General features: G+C 41.9%; 1 protein-coding gene across 1 annotated transcript in view; it reads right to left on the bottom strand.

The window, feature by feature from the left end:
- Window positions 1–225: 225 nt before the first annotated feature.
- The window catches only part of LOC134205522 (irregular chiasm C-roughest protein-like), a 169718-nt gene continuing 151859 nt past the window's right edge, over window positions 226–18084 (bottom strand). The window contains exons 3-10 of the mRNA XM_062680805.1: window positions 5281–5892; window positions 5067–5218; window positions 4631–5008; window positions 3919–4567; window positions 3712–3848; window positions 3348–3589; window positions 3049–3287; window positions 226–2977 (exon numbers count right to left, since the gene is read on the bottom strand). Coding sequence (XP_062536789.1) covers window positions 2550–2977; window positions 3049–3287; window positions 3348–3589; window positions 3712–3848; window positions 3919–4567; window positions 4631–5008; window positions 5067–5218; window positions 5281–5641 — 2586 coding nt within the window. The 5' untranslated portion in view covers window positions 5642–5892 and the 3' untranslated portion in view covers window positions 226–2549. The remainder of the gene's footprint in view (window positions 2978–3048; window positions 3288–3347; window positions 3590–3711; window positions 3849–3918; window positions 4568–4630; window positions 5009–5066; window positions 5219–5280; window positions 5893–18084) is intronic.

The raw sequence follows: 18084 nt of genomic DNA on the forward strand, positions 1-18084 counted from the left end.
TTGTTTTCTGAGGTATGAATAATATTTGGCAGAGAAACAGTAATAAACAAAATTTCAGTTTTGGAAATCATCGATTTTTCCGAGTGTGAAGTTTTCACTTATTCAAGTAGACCCTACCTGCCCCAAGGTACCACAACTTACGTTCGTGATTATTACATTCCACAGCTCACGGATGAAGGTGTTTCTCAAACTTGTGTCATCAGATTTCAAATGAAAGTTCTAAACTCCGTCAAAATCAGCTTTTCATTTATTTTCTTTTATCTATTTTGAGAATCAATTGACTTCAAATCTTATGGCCTATAGAGAGATTTCTGTTCAGTATATATACAATTGACAAGTCTAAATGAAATATATTGTTTCATTCTATACAAAGATTCGTTTGCTTGCACTATCTAAAAAGTATCTCAGATTTCTATGAAATATTTGCATTTGCGTTTTGTTCGTCTCCTGACCTGATTTCAGTTTTTAAAATCTTTTTCGTTTATATATACAATTCCATTAAGTTCCATATACAATTTGATATATTTTCTTTGCATCATATCGATTTCAGCTTTTCAACTGTTCTTTTTATTCTCAGTAAAAACTGTATAATATTTTAACTAAGTACTTAAACCACTAGCTATGTATATATATCTTCAAAGAATAACTACTTATCAGTCAAGGGGGATCTTTGCTCTCAATCGATAATATCTTTTTATGTTTTTCTGTTTTTGTATTTTTTCTTCTGTTTCGCTAAAACTTAAACGATAATAAAAATATAATTTGGTATATTACACACACTCGCATTCCGGGAGTACGTTTCACTTTGCCTAATGCTCAATCATCTTTGTAATGCTAGCTTCAATTTCATGCGATTTTCCTTTCCGTTCGTTTGCTTCACATTAAATGCAATGACTGTCAAGTTTTCTATCTCAATTTCCCTCGCCTGTCTCGCGAGAGGAAAAACAGACGCCAGCCAGATTGCATTGTACCTGAGCGATGCTCTGTTCTACTATGAGGGGTGATGAGACAAGAAAATGTTTCTTTGCTTATTTTTTTTTTCTGTCCAAGACATCCTTTCGTACTGTTATCTGTCTGTCCCGCTGCAGGGAAAGCTGGGCTAGATTTGGTTGGAAAAGGACGATTTGGTGTGTGTGGCAGGGATTCGAAGAAGGGAATTGGCAAAAACTTAATACGTATATGAAATCTCGTTTCTACATCTTATCTCAACGTTTCGTTTTTTCTTCTCGCTGAGAGGAGTATCTTCTAATAGTGAAAACTTTTTCCTACAAAAGAATTCTTGTATCCTGGCTAAATCTCTTTCAATTTTTCGCTTCGGTAAAACTTTTTAAACGCTCAAACCACAAACGCAACGTTTATATTCCCTTCTGCTGGCATTTCGTTAAAATAACTTTACTATTCAGTAACAATTTCAAAACACACGCCGGTTTTACTTGCTTCTGTTTGTGCTACGCATAAACTTTAACCGTTTCTCTCTAAAACAAAGCTTACTGATTTTTGTAGTTCAATTTTCATTATTACAGCGATATACACAGTTTCGTTTCTGCTAAAAAGTTTAAAGCTCAAGCCGAATTTTCGTTAAGCTACGATAAAATTTCGAATTTTAGATCTTAATAGACTTCCCTAAGAACAAGTTCAAGAAAAACGCTCACTGTCCAATATTCGTTGAACCCTAATGTTTTCCGATTACAGTTTTCCAATTTTCTTATTACTTTTTTTTTGGTTTCTGAACTGTTGTTTTGTTTCTCGACTAATAAGGCCACGCATTATTTTTTTTCTTCTCCCTCATCTTCTCTGTGCAGAAACAAAGAAGGTGGAAGATTGTAATATAGTTGTTGGGATTTGATGTGGAGTGACTGGCTGCGAGTGAATCCGATGGCGAAGGCGCGCGCGATGGCGGTAGAAGATATGCGCTACTGAACACACACATTTACATATGAGTAAGTAATTTCACTTTCTGATGGGAGTTAAAATGGGGGAGGGGGTACTTTCGTGGGTGGTGGGACGGGGTCGTGTAAGAGTACAATGCATGAGGAGATCCTTTTTCGCTTGCGTTCAGAGCCAGCATTCACGTGGATGAGATTAAGATCAAGGTTCACTTGCAGATGATAGGAGCGAATGCTTCTGATTTAGAGTGAAAAGAGAAATGCTTCAAGATTGCAAATAAATTAAATTTACATTGGTGTTGATTCCATTACTTCAAAAAACGCAAATAGCGCAAATAATATTGTTAAAAGGAAACACGTATTCAGTAATTTAGTTGAGGAACAGAATCAAAGAATGTAAAAATTCAAATTTACAAACATTAAATAAAAATAATCAAAATCGTAATTGTTGTCATAATCATAATTAACTCTGTGAGTTCAAATATGTCACGCTACCATCTTGCAAGATTTTATCACATTCAAACCCTACATACATGTGTAGAGCATCTCTACCCCATCCAACGGAAAGCTGCCCATCGGCAATGTAGAGTACTAGAAGCTGCTTACATATATCTATGCACAGGGCGCACTAAGTAGTAAGAGGTAAATATCCGGACGCTTACGCTAGACGTGTGTCGCCAGGGCACCTTTCCGCAGATCCCCGTTTGCTGGAAGAATGAATTGGCCAGGCCCGGGACTTGTTCCGGACTGTGGCAGTGTTGGCGTTGGCTGACTCTGTTGGGACGTTTGGTCCATGCTGGTGTTGGCGCCGGACGACGATCGCACCGATTCGGGACTCGTCAGGCCTGAGGTGATGCCGACGATGCTGCCGCTGTTCAGCCCGTTTCCGACACCCAAATTGACGCCCATCGATAGAAGCGAGCTTTGGCCACGACCGGCACTGTACGGAGGTGGCGCCGGAGTTACCGCCGGGTTTGCGGTGCTCGGTGGCGGTAGTGGTGGCAGCTGAGCCGTGCTGCTACGCAAATACGGATTTCCGTAGGTGGCACTGTACCGTGGATCTATGCTTGGAGCGGTCATGAGGGAAGTGTCTACGGAGAGGAGAGAACAAACAATAATATTAGAATATGAATGGCGACTGTGGAAAAAAATGAACACTTACTCATCAGGCTGTTTGACAGCGATCCCATGCCACTTCCAATGCTCGGAAGCCCATTGTCCTGTCTGAGCTCGCGATGCCTCGTCAGACTCATGTTTCCGTTTGGCAGCTGACCGTTGGTGTTCACATGAAGCGGCATGTTGTAGTCGTGAGCGTAGTCCACGTACGGCACATATCCTCCATTGTTTTGACCAATTTTGGACTGCAGTGGTCCCAGTCCGTCAGTGAAGTCACCTGAATATCTGTGAAATTCCGAAGTTATAAGTCGGTTCGATCATAAAATTGGGTGCAGCAAAACTAACCTATAATCGTTAGGAATTCGCACTGGGCCAGCCAGTGGGACGCCTCCTCCGACACAGGTTCCCCCATTGCCACTGTTGTTGCTTCCACTCGACGAACCCAAAATGTTCATTGCCAGTCTCGTCGCAATACTGTCGGTGCCGGAACAGGTTTCCGAATATTCGTGATCACGATCGATTTTCAGATCGCTCACATTCGATGATCGGTCGCTTTCCTTGCAAGCTTTCTCGGTGATGTAGTGTTGCTGTTGGACGAAAAAGACAATGGTTTTACATCTTATGTTGGGAAACGTTTGACATGATCGCTATTTAAGGCAGAATGAGCAAAACAAATTAGCATGAGAAAGATCATCAACTTCAATCTTACCTCTGGAATAACATCAGCTGGTGGAAGCTTCTTCTTGCTCTTTTTCACACAAAAGCACATTGTAATGATGATCACGATGATCACCAGTACGAATCCTCCGATTGAGCCGAATATGATAACCGGAAGCAGTATCGTGTCTGTGCAAAAGAAAACGGATACAAGTCAACTTATTTGATCAATTGAATGAGAGCTCGACGGCAATCTTACCTTTGGAAACTTTGAAATCGATTTCGATCGAGTCCATACCGTACTCGTTGATCACAGTGCAGTTGTACACGCCAAAGTGCTGCTTCTGGCTGTTGTTGATGATGAGTGTGGATCGCACCCCTTCCGGTTGGTGATTCTCCAGTATTGTGTAGTCGTTTTCGTTGTTGATCTCCAGCCCATTGTAGGTCCAGATGACGTGTTTCGCTTTGGGGACGGATAGTGCTTCGCACTGAATTTGCGAGTTATCGTTGACCGCTCCGTACTGCAACCGCTGGGACCGGATCCGGGGTGGTCCTTTCAGATATAGGGACGCCATTGCCTCGATCTCCGGAAAGCCCATGACGCTCGCTTTGCAGTAGTAGCTACCGGCCGTTTCCCGGGAAGCGATGACGGTGATGTTGGCAAATGTAGATATGACGCGATTCGTTTCTTCGTGAACCCAAATGATCTCCGGAGTGGGATTCCCGTCAACGTCACACGTGAGGGTTACGGGTCGATCGTAATCCGCTTCCACCGATTTCGGTCGAGAACGGAAGGTTGGTCCATAGCTGATGTCCAGAATTTCGCTCTCTTCGCTTTTGCCAACGGCGTTGTGCACCTCACACTTGATAACTGCGTCGTGGTACTTTTTCGAAACGTTGTGAATGATCTGTTTTCACGGGAAATAGTTATGAAGCTTTGAGCATGACATATGAAAATAGATCGAACTTACCATTTCGGTGGTATAATCCCCTGTGACTGGTTCATCGGCAATGAACCACTTGTAGCTGACGTCACTTGGATTTGCATCTGCATGGCAGGACAGTCGTATTTCAGCTCCTTCAGGGATCCTTCCTCCTGCAAGCGCTCCACCGATTACCGACACGCTGACTTTGGGAGCGTATTTCACTTCCAACTTCAGTTTAACAGAACGATACGTTCGGTCAGCCGTATTCTGCGCTTGACAAGTGAAGGAAGTGTTGTGGTGTTCCTTTTTTGGTGTCAATTTCAGGATCGATTTTGCCGTGTACCGGCCAGTATCAGTGAGCGGTTCCTTGACGTATTCAATACCGGAGGTGATAACATTTCCGAGACCATCGATCCATGTAATCTGAGAGAGATTGAGTACTGAAGTGAATGCCCTTTTGGGATAAACTGTGAATATTTACCTCGGCAGCTGGTTTACCACCAACGGAAACGCATTCCAGCTCGATCTCCCGATCCTCGGTTGTTACGAGAAAGTCTCCTTGAATGATCTTCGGTGGCTCAGGAGGTACCAATACGGTTATGGTTGCGAACCGTGATCGCATACCGGGCGTTCCTGTCGAGGTAACAAATGTGTGCAATGTTCCATTCGATAATCGCAAAAAATATATTACTTACCATCTTTCCCGGGACTGACTTGACACTGGTACCGCGCCTCGTCATCCAGCATCACCGGATAAATCTCCAGCGAGTAGTCACCCTCTTCGTCGCTGCCGATCATCGAGTACCGATCGAAACCGCTAAGGTTCCGGTGCCAGCCCAGTCCGAAGTCGTCCTTGGTCCACTGGAGTTGACCGACCTTGGACTCAACCCGGCAAGGCAGGGTGACCTTCGATCCGACGATTGCCGTTTGGTCTTGCGGTTCCATGGCGAACCGCTGGGTGCCGGTGTTGACTATATTGGCTGCCGAGCCGACCAAGATCAGCAGGACGAGCCCGAGATGGCTCACCACTTGGAAGTAAGGTGCGGGTGTCGTCATTATTGGTGTAGTTCGATGTTTGATTTTGGTGCGTTATGTGCGATGAAAGTCAGGCTCTTGATCGGAGTCCTGATCGATCGTTAGCAGATATGTTTATGTGTGTGTGAGTGAATGGACCGCGCTGTGGAAGATGTGATGAATCACTTGGAGCTTAGCTGCTACCGTTTGGTTGACATTGCATCAGATAAGCTCTGATGGTTCGCTTAACATTCAATGTTAGTCAGAGATCATCACACAAATAGATGGAAAATCTGTAACGAAAGAAAATTTGAGATGAAATAAGTTTCAAAGTCAAGGACAGAATAATCAATATTTTATGATCGGTAACGATCAGTCATTAGGACTAGCGCGAGTTTTCGAAAGAATAGTTTCTGCATAGACTCTATATGAGGTGCGGATAAAAGACGGCATATGAAGGAGGTGAATGAACTAAGATTTGCACAAAAAACATCCATCATCGAGGAAGGGTCGTTTGGCCTAAATTCATTCGGTCGAAAGTCATTTGTCCGAATGACATTTGACCGAACAACACATTAGGATGAAGTCACCTAAACCAATTCCGTTTGGCCGACAGTGACATACGGCGGATCAAGTCATTTAGACAGAAATGCCGTTTGGTTGGGATAGTCGTTTGGCCGAACAGGTTATTTGGCCGAAAAAGTCGTTTGTCCGAACAAAGGACTAACAACGTCTTAAATGTGTTTTGTTGAACGGCTCATATGGACAAAAAATAGTGCCTGTGAATGGTGTGAAGTGTGACAATGACAATTGAGATGTGAGAAGTAAAAAATGAGAAGTGAGAAATGTTAATGAGATGTCTCACTTTTCATTTATAAGCTTTCGGTTTTTTATAAACGTGACATTTCTCACCTCTCATTTCTCATATATCATTTCTCATCACTTCAGAGAACATACTGAAAAAAAAAGCCGAGGACAGAAATTCGCCGAATGAAGAATTCCGAAAAATTTGTCGAAGAAATTCCGAAGAATTTTCAAAATTTTCCAATCCAAATCCAATCCAAATCCAATCCAAATCCAAATCCAATCCAAATCCAATCCAAACCAACCAAACCAACCAAACCAATCCAAACCAATCCAAACCAATCCAAACCAATCCAAACCAATCCAAATCAATCAAAATCCAATCAAACCAATCCAAATCCAATCCAAATCAATCCAAACCAATCCAAACCAATCCAAATCAATCCAAACCAATCCAAACCAATCCAAATCAATCAAACCAATCCAAATCAATCCAAACCAATCCAAATCAACCAAACCAATCCAAACCAATCCAAACCAATCCAAACCAATCAAATCAATCCAAACCAATCCAAACCAATCCAAATCCAATCCAAACCAATCCAAACCAATCCAAACCAATCCAAACCAATCCAAATCCAATCCAAACCAATCCAAACCAATCCAAACCAATCCAAACCAATCCAACCAATCCAAACCAATCCAATCCAATCAATCCAAATCAATCCAACCAATCCAAACCAATCCAAATCCAATCCAATCCAATCCAAACCAATCCAAACCAATCCAAACCAATCCAACCAATCCAAACCAATCCAAACCAATCCAATCCAATCCAAACCAATCCAAATCCAATCCAAACCAATCCAAACCAATCCAAACCAATCCAAACCAATCCAAATCAATCCAAACCAATCCAAACCAATCCAAACCAATCCAAACCAATCCAAACCAATCCAAACCAATCAAACCAATCCAAATCAATCCAAACCAACCAAACCAATCCAATCCAAATCCAATCCAATCCAATCCATCTAATCCAATCCAAACCAACCAAATCCAATCCAAACCAATCCAATCCAATCCAAATCAATCCAAAATCCAATCCAAACGGTCAATCCAAACCAATCCAAACCAATCCAACCAATCCAAACCAATCCAAACCAATCCAAATCAATCCAAATCAACCAAACCAATCCAAACCAACCAAACCAATCAAACCAATCCAAACCAATCCAAATCCAATCCAAACCAATCCAATCCAGTCCAATCCAATCCAAATCCAATCCAAATCCAATCCAAATCAATCCAAACCAATCCAAACCAATCCAACCAATCCAAACCAATCCAAACCAATCCAAATCCAATCCAACCAATCCAAACCAATCCAAACCAATCCAAATCAATCCAACCAATCCAAACCAATCCAAACCAATCCAACCAATCCAAACCAATCCAAATCAATCCAAACCAATCCAAATCAATCCAAATCAATCCAAATCAATCCAAATCAATCCAAATCAATCCAAACCAATCCAATCTCAATCCAATCCAAATCCATTCCAAATCCAATCCAAATCAATCCGAACCAATCCAAACCAATCCAAATCCAATCCAAACCAATCCAAATCAATCCAAATCCAATCCAAATCAATCCAAACCAATCCAAATCCAATCCAAATCAATCCAAACCAATCAAATCAATCCAAATCAAATCCAAAATCAATCCAAATCCAATCCAAATTCAATCCAAATCCAATCCAAATCCAATCCAAATCCAATCCAAATCCAATCCAAATCCAATCCAAATCCAATCCAAATCCAATCCAAATCCAATCCACATCCAATCCAAACCAAACGACATTTTTGACCGTATGTCCGGTTCGACTGAATGACCTTTTCGGCCATCTGGCTCTTTCCGCAAAACCACTTTTTCAGCTAAAAGACAGTTTCGGTCAAATGGCCAAACGACAGTTTCGACCATATGTCCTGTTCAGCCGTACGACGCTTTCGGCCGAATGACTCGTTCGGCGAAACGACGCTTTCGGTCAAAGGCCCTTTCTACCGAACGACCAGTTTGGTTAAACGAGAAATGACTTTTTCCGCCAAATGAAATTTTGGTCAAATGACTTTCAGCCAGATAGGTTGTTCAGCCAAATCACATATTCGGACAAACAACTTTCGGCCTAGTGGCCTTCAGCCAAATGGGTTTCGGTCGAATTACTTTTATCGGAACAGCCCTTCCCCATCCAAAATATGAAAATCAGACGACTGCACGTTAAAAGAATGTCGGACAATAATACGATGTAAATGGTTCTGCCAATTGAAGGATCGTTGAACTTTAGTCTAAGGATAGGAAATAGGGAGCGAGACCATTTGGGCAGCACACGCTATCCCCGTCAGCAACGTTAATAACTCGACCGCGTTCCAATCAAATGGCTTGATTTTGTGTACATCACTAGATATCGACAGAAACTAACCATGTACTAAAAAACAAAGTAATTCTGTTGTAATGCGTTAGAGTGATGAATGTTGCAGTCGGGAATCACTGCCCAAATGGTTCTCTACCCTAATTATAAATTAATTATTCAATTAAGAATTGAAAATCAATTAAAGAAATATAATAAATCAGCTTACAAACGATCTAACTCCCACTTTAGAATATGGTTAGCCCTCTGAATGCCAAGTTTATTCACTGTCGAATTTGATGCATTGATTGTTATATAAGAACCAATCATGTCCCTTAAAGGAACGGCTATGAAATTCATTGCCAAACTCGTCAATAAAAAACTGATCATGACTGGCCTTTACATGAAAAAGTTGTCATTTTCTGCAACTTAGAAGTTTGGCTGAAGGAAATCGTTCGATTTATATCATTACCAACAATTTCCCCTCCGCTCGCTTTAAAATCCAATTCTATATAAAATATTCATGCCTGCCGGCACCCTAACGGAATTATCAAATCTACACATTCGCCTTTAATTATATAATGAAACAGTGCGTCTAAGTTTGAAAGATGATAATTATAAACATATCCATATTATTGTAAATGTATTCAAATTTACGCACTTCACAGTTAAATGAGACATAATTTTCGGAGACTGTATCTAGCATTGAAAGACATGTGAATGGGATGAGAGGGATGAAGACAGTCAAGAAATTTACTTGAATTAGAATGTTACAAATTTCATTTCAGAATGGAACCGATATTAGGAACAGAAAAAAAAGGCAAAGCTTAAACTGGTTTACCAATTCCTCATAATACAATTGTCTCGATTCGAACGACTTGATATGGATTTTATGTTTTGTCATGAATTAACGATAAATATAATCCTTATTGTGTGAAGCCATTTCAAAAAGTGTCTGTTCACCGCTGCATTAAAAACTGTTTCGAAAAAATACCCAACCCTGGCTAGTTTTAATGTCTCAGATCTGTATCAAAATTCAAACATCCGAACAAAACGGATTCCGCCGGCAGCTTACGCAAGTCCCAGCCGCATAACATGGAAAGAAGTCATAAAGTTTTGACATTCCCGGGAGGCCACCAGATGCTGGGTGTTGGACCTCCTACAAAAAAAAAAGTAAAATAAATTTAATAGAACATAAAATCAAATCTCCAACCACGACCGGGATCTTTAAATTCGATTGAAAACTCGTAAAATCGCCGAAGAAATTTACATGCTGTGCTCTTGACAGGCAGAGATATTCATTCGATCTGTACCTTCGCCACTGCACTGCCACCTACCGTGTTCCGTCCGGATGGCACGTGGACGAACAGAAAGCGAGACACCATCATCCCAGGCAGCAGGGGATTCCGTTTACGAAGTGGTAGGTACGTTTATTATCCAAACAAAGCCTCCGATCGAATCAATTGCGCATTCGAGCGGGATTTTATGCCATACCTTCTTCTGTCTCCCTCTCAATCTCGTTTGCAACCTTGTCTATGGCGATGATGTCTTATCTGATGTCCAATAACTTTATATCACACTCAATTACGTTCAATTATTACTGTTTCGCATCGAATTCCACCGGGAGCCGTTATCTAGATTCCAGGCGATGTTAAAGGTTATTGGCACTTTTGACTTCTGATTGAAATTGGATCCAGAAATGCTCGACAATCCCGGAGCAATGCAACCCGGGATACATCCTTCCACGGAAACTAATTACCGTTGCTTATCCATGCGGCACAATCGTCATCAAAAGGTTTACACCGTTCGCCACCCACTTTGAACCGCCTCCCTGCTGCGTCGCATCTGAAGAGGAGCAACCAGCCGGTCCCGCAGGAGATGAACAAAAAGAAATTCTTCAAGTGACATTCATAACTTTATTGCATTCATTATCCTAAGCGAGGACGGAAACCGTTGCTACCTTTTGCTATTATGTTCCGTTTCTCGGGTGCAAATGTGTTTACTTTTCATCTGCTTTTCAATTTGCCACAGCTCAAGTGGAATGTTATTCAGAAGCCTAACCGCTGCCGCCATCAAGTGCCTACCACCGGTTCACGTGCCCTGTCTATATGCAATAAATGTCTACCGCACCCTTCTAATATATCTTGGGACCCAGCACTACTGCCATGGCCGAGTCAGGAAGATCCCCCCGGTTTCCCGGCCGGGATCCGCCGCACCCTCTATAATATATCTTGGGGAGCATACAGTCCTACCACTGAGGGCGAGGTAGGGAAGTCCCCCTCTTGGAATCCGGGTCAAGAACTTTGCTTTCTTCAGAACTAACTGGAAGAAAACGCAATTAATTAAGCACACGGGGCGGGTGGTGAAATTGTCAGACTTTGTCGCATTGAGTGCGGGAAAATGGGAGCAAAGTACAAACGAGACATGGTCCGGAGGCACCACTCTGATGGTATGGGGTTGGTTGAAAGTTTGGTTAAGTATCAGCTGGAATGGAATACAGTTACTGTACAAATCTTTTCAGTTGAGAGTGAACAGAACCACTAGGAGGTGGAGAAAGTGGGTTTTAGAATAAATTTCTCTACACGTTGGAATGAGAACGTGTTAGAATAGAGACTTTAAAACATTTGTACTGGCTAGTCAGTCATTTTCTAGAAAATTCATCAAATATGAACCCGAAAATCACAATCCAATTTCCTTTTGGTAATTAATTGTTGGCATTACATCCTCCATCCGTCTCGCAGCTTTGTGTACATTAAAGACAAACCTCCCCGAATTCAAAACTAAAAGCACTCGCGTTTTCAAGGGCACCCCATTCAAAACAGAAGCCACGCGCAACTGTCATTTTTATTATTCCAGATTTGCTGCATCGCAGCATGCGTGGAAAAAAAAAGTTGGGCCTGGCTTCCATTTTTAATGCGGTTGGGTTCCCTTGGAAACACGAGTGCATTTAGTTTTGGATTCTGAAAGGCTTGTCCTTAAGCATTGCCACAATAATTAACTGCGAGGTTTCCAACCTATTTTTTGCATTAGCATACCACGCAGCTAACACGATGATACTTTCATGCCAGAGAAGTCGAGACAACTATTAATCTGAACATTTCATAGATCGGAACGGGTATCGACTTCAGCCAACCTCAACAAAGTATAGCTGCGTGCCTAGCCGCTATATTAAGAAAGGCCCACCCTCATACATACATACATACATACTTTCTCATCAGCTGGCAGAAATCCTCGATTGCACGGACAATCCGGATAATACCACAACCAAAAATTTCTACTACACTTCCGGCTGATACATTCCGATTCGACCAGTTTGTTTGTCACCTTGAGTCAAGCCATTTCGAAACCCGAAACATCCTTTTATCTAAACTATGCGCTAGGGTGCAATACGACCCCGGGCACGATTTAGGAGTGCCCCCAATCGATTAACATTTTCACCTACAGAAACATTTTTTAAAATAAAATTTTGTTTTTATGCCCAACAAGGTAACAAATGGCTATTAAATTGTCCACCAAAACTGAAATTTGGTGAAGGTTTATATTTTGGTCAGCTCAACGTCCAAACAATGTTGTTATTTGAAACTTGATGATTATATGTCCCAAAAGTATTTTTTTTTATTTGGAAGTTTCTTTCTTCCTTCTCATCTAGTAGGCGTGTTTTTTAATAATAATAATGTCAGATCTCGACGTGTCATATATTTTATTTTTTTCCAATGGGAATATTTCTTTGGCAATATGTTCATTGGATAAAATGATCGATTGAGCTCAAATTTGGTAGTCTTTTTGTCGACGTAGGACTACCATCGAACGTCAGGAACAAATATAGTTAAATATCTTGGCTGTGCATATGCACAGCATATGTTTCGAAATGGACAAATTGATATGAAATTTGCGAAAAATAATCCACGTGTCTTGGAGGGACTCGAACCCTCAACCTCCTACTCTCTAGATAGGTGTGATAACCCCTACACAACAAGACCACTTAAAGGTCACGTTTGCGGAAAAGCCATCAGAATTCGAGTACCAACCTCCACCGCGGTTAGCTCTCTTTTTGCAAATTGAATATCTTTCGGATGCTTGATTTGTCCAATCTCCACATGTGCTTTACTGTTGTATATCCACAGTCAAGCGAGTGCACATTGTTTATTAAACGAGAGGATCGCACTCCTTGCCCCCCAACAACGGGCTGGTATAGAATGCGAATCAATCGCACTCTGCTGCGCCAAAGGCTTACTTGGCTAAAGCATTTGATGAGTTTGTTTGCCTTACGTGAGCGGTCGCGTGTACTCAGACGACTAATGACGGTGAAAGACCGACACTTGATTACAATAAAACGGCCGAGTTGCCGAATAATATGCAATTAATTAAGGGCCCCTTCCTTAACCTGGTCATCTGGTAAAAAATGTCGTTCGGCCAAACAGCTTATTTGACAGAAAAAGTCGTTTGGTGAATACCGTCTTTTAGCAGAAAGGATCATTTGGCCGGAACTGTCTTTTAGCCAAACAAACTAACCATTAGGCCGAATCCCATTAGATCGCAAGTCCCTTGGCCGAAATGGAAAATGTTGTTTGACTCAAAAAACTCGATCGAAAGGCCGAACAAGTCATTTGGCCGAAAAAGTCGAAAATGTCGTTCCGTCGAGCTGGCCATTTAGCCGAAACAATCGTTTGACCGAAATAGTTCGTTTGACCGTTTGGCAGAAATGACCGTTTAGACGAAATTGTCATAGCATAGCATGAACCCCTTGCACAAATCGTAGATGGACGGTCCATGTTTCTCGAAGGCAGCGAAGCTAGTACCGAAAACGAAAAATACAATCTATTCGCGCGTCGATTCAAACAAGTGTTCCATGATGTTACTGCTTCCACGATGCAAGTGAACGATGCTATGACTGGAATACCACGGGATGTGATTGTCCTGAAATATTGCACTGACTCGTTAAGTGCTTCGTTAGTTAAGCTGTTTAATCTCTCGGTTCAGCAATGCGAATTTCCCGTCCGTTGGAAATTCTCTTATATGTTTCCAATCTACAAAAAGGAGACAAACGAGACATCCTAAATTATCGCGGAATCACCTCTTTGAGCGCCTGTTAAAAGCTGTTCGAAATAATTGTGCAGAAGCCACTGTCTTCCTCCTCTAAAAGCTTCATCAACGCCGATCAACACGGATTTTACTTGATGTGATCAGTTTCAACGAATCGCAGTTCACCTCCAGCTGTTTCCGCTGCATGGATTCGGGGTGGCAGAGTGACGCTGCGTATATGGACCTGAAGGCGGCATTTGATACAGTGGACCATGAAATCCTTCTCGCCAAATTGGAGAAGCTTGGCGTTTCATCAAGCTCTGTGCTTTGGTTCCGGTCCTACTTGATGAACCGCTCGGTACGGGTTAAGATAGGTTTGTCGGAGTCGGAAACATTCTGCAACAACTCGGGAGTTCTGCGGGGCAGTAATCTTGCCCCTCTGCTTTTCTCGATTTTCATAAACGATGTCTCGCTGTTGCTACCTGCTACCTGCTGGCTGTCGAAGCAGATTTGACATAGACTGCTTGAAGCTACAACATATGGTGTATACCTTCGCAGATTGGTGTTTGCGTAATTTGTTGTGTCTAAGCATCGAAAAATGCAACATCATTTCGTACCATCGCAAGAACTATCATCTTTGACTATAGCCTTTCTGGGCGTAGTCTTACCCGAGTGCAGCACCTGCAGGATATCGGCGTTATCTTGGACAGTGAGCTTACATTTCGAGTTCACTACAACAGCCAACCGACAATTGGGCTTTATGTTCAAAATTGCAGACGAGTTCCGTGATCCATTTTGTTTCAAAGCCCTCTACTGTTCACTGGTACGATCAATTTTGGAGTCGAATGTTGTCGTATGGAGCCCATTCCACGACAGCTGGATCGCCCGGATAGAAGCTATTCAAAAAAAGGTTTTTTTTAGATATGCACTTCGGTTCCTCAGGTGGCGCGATCCAAAGAACCTGCCACCGTACGCGGAACGTTGCTGTCTTCTGCAAATAGAACCGCTTGAGGCGAGCCGATCAATTGCTCAGGTCGTTTTTGCAGGGATGCTACTTCCGGTAGATATCGACTGTCCTTTTCTGTTAACTCAGCTAAATTTGTACGCTCCTGAGGGCCACTCCGTCAACGCGATTTTTTGTACCTGAACCCACGAAGCACCGACTATGCTCTACGCGAGCTTATTTGTTCAATTAGCCACCAACTAAATAAGTTTTTTAGCCTATTTGATTTTCATGTTTCCCCGGATGAAGCGGGCTTGGTAGTCATATGGCTACTGCTTCTGCCTCATACGCAGGAGGTCGTGGGTTCAATCCCAGGTCCGTTCCATTCCCCTACTTTGTATCTTTCTCTTCATTTCTCATGTTCTAGCAATCGCTAGAACTGGAAATGGACTTCCATATCGTTTCCATTACTATTCCTATACCTTCAACTTGAGTATTCTAACAGTAATCTGCTAGAATTGGAAATGAACTATAGAGCTCGTTTCCTACATCCAACTAGAAATTCCATCAGTTACCTTCTCCTACCTATCACATTGGCAGCTCGTTAACCAAGACGGACCTCTGCCTCTCCAACCTAACCCAGAAATTCCAACAAATTCCGCATGAACTCGTGGCAAGTGCAGAGGTATATTCGGCTTGCAGTGGGCGAGCGATTGCATCATCATTTCCTCCCCCTTCCCTACATTGAAGATGTGTGCTAGTCCCAAGCAAACATCTGTTGGTTCCCTGTGCAAGAACAGCTGATCTGGTCATAATGGAGTAGCAACTACGAGCAGTCAATCAAGCTCAAGCTCAAGCTCAAGCTATTTGATTTTCATGTTTCCCCGGACGTGTTTCGTCAACGGATGCTCAATCTTTTCCACACCGCTGATCGTTTCCAGTTAGGTTAAGTTTTATTCATCATCTGTCAGTTGGATTTTAAATTAGAAGAAATTGTCATTTGGATGAAAAGGATATATGGCCGAATATTCAGTTCTCTCGGATCTGTTAATTTGGCCGAAAATGCCATTTGGTCTTTAAGCAGAAATGACCATTTGGCCGAAAATGTCGTTTAGTCAAACAAATAAACCATTGAGCCGAATCCCATCTGGCTGCAAGTCCATTGGTTGAAAATATCATCTGGTCGAAATGGAAAATGTTTTTTGGCTGAAAAAGCTTGATCGAAATGGATATTAGGCCGAGAAACCGGCCGACCGAAAGATCATTTGGCCGTCTGACAGAAAGGGTCAATTGATCGAAATTGTCATTTGATCGTAATGGACATAAGGCGGAAAATATCGTTAGTCGAACTGGTCATTTGGCCGAAAAATTCGCATGACCGAACAAGTCATTTTGCTGATATGATCGTTTGGCAGAAATGACTATTTAGACGAAATTGTCATTTGGCTGAAAGGGTTTTATGGCAAAAAAAATTAGTTAATGCGAACCGGTCATTTGGCCGAAAATGCCGTTTGACCAAAATGGTCTTTTGGACATGGAAACCGCTTATAAAATTTCCGATCAAAAGTCAGTATTCATTTGGTTTAAAACCGAAAAAGCAATGATGTTTTCCTTGGAAAATAATTGCGAGCAGCTTCCTTTCCATTACAACAATGACAGGAAGGTTATAGTACACATGTCCGTGGCGGGAGGAAATACTCGATACGTGCGGGTGTACGACTTGACTCCGGAGGTAACAGTTATGTCGAAATATGGGAAAGTAACATAAACAGTGCGTGAGCAATATCCAGCCGAGTTCCAGCTGGACATGTTCACTGGTGTGCGTGGGCTATACCTAGGGCTGTACATGAGCGTCGAGCAGGATATTCCTGAGGTGGTTTACTTCCAACACCGAAAAGGTAGAATCAGTTACGACGGTATGAAAACAAAATATTTCGGTTGCAAATCGGTTACGCATTTGAAAAAAGTGTGTCCGGTGGTACAAAAGCGACGGAATGAAAATATAATTCAACAGAAGGCAACGATGAAGCTCGGTAGCGTTGTGTTGGAGGAAACGAAAGAAATCGCAACAGCAACCGATACGCTTCATGATGGACCTAGTGGTGCTATACAGCACAGCGAGAAATCAAAAGAGCAAGCGAAAAGAACGAAAATGAAGCGACTACAAGTACTGGATTTGAGTACAGCGAATGCAGCCAAATCTTCGACAAAAGATACGGACGGTATCGTCACTACATCGCCAGCAGACTCGCCTACGGAGAAGAGAAGGTTTAGAGTTCCAACTTATGAATGGATTGATGACGAAAACGAGCGTCAACAGATTATAGAGGATACAAAAATCAGGATAGCATCCGCTTATAATATTGCCGTTGATAACATTGAAATTTATCATGACTAGTTTATTTTTAATTCTAAAGAGTGCAATTAAATTCAATTTTGTTAAACCATTAACACTTGATACTGGCTCTGTAAAGTGTTATACAAGACTGGGCCTACCAAATAAACAAATTAAAAAAAGGAAGTATCATTTGGCCGAACATGTCGTTTAGCCAAACAAGCAAACCATGGCCGAATCTCCTACGACTGCAAGTCCTTGGCCGAAAATGACATCTGGCCAAAAAGGAAAATGTCATTTGACTGAAAAAGCTTGATCGAAATGGATGCGGCATAACACCCAAACGGTTTGGCCGAACAGGTCATTTGACCGAGAAAATCGTTTTGCCGAAATGGTCGTGTGACAGAAAGGGCCATTTGGCCGAAAACGTCATTTGGTAGTAATGGACATACGACATTCGGATAAAAAATTTGTTCGACCGAACAAGTCATTTGGCAGAAATGGCCATCTAGACGAAATTGGCATTTGGCCGAAAGGGATATATAGCCAGAAAATTTAATTCGCGCGAACTGGTCATCTGATCGAAAATGCCGTTTGGCTTATATGGTCTTTTAGCAGAAATGGACCTTTTGACCGAAAATGTTGTTTGGCCGAACAAACAAGCCATCTGGCCGAAAATGCCATCTGGTTGAAAGAAAAATGTCATTTGGCTGAAAAAAAAAGCACAAAATGGTTATTATTCCAAAACGGTTTGGTCTAACAAATCATTTGGCTAATAAGTCATTTGGCCGAAAAAAGTCGTTTGGCCGAACAGGGCATTGGGCCGAAAATGATATAAGGCGAAACAGGACGAAAAAAATCTATTTTTTTATTCCAAAATTACTGTAGATGCACGAAAGTTAGATATTTGATGCTGTTTTGGAATAATTTGATGTGGCAAGTAAAATGAACACTAGTATCAAAATTACATAAA

Source organism: Armigeres subalbatus, chromosome 1, assembly GCF_024139115.2.
Source record: "Armigeres subalbatus isolate Guangzhou_Male chromosome 1, GZ_Asu_2, whole genome shotgun sequence".
In the NCBI taxonomy this organism is placed as follows: Eukaryota; Metazoa; Arthropoda; class Insecta; order Diptera; family Culicidae; genus Armigeres; species Armigeres subalbatus.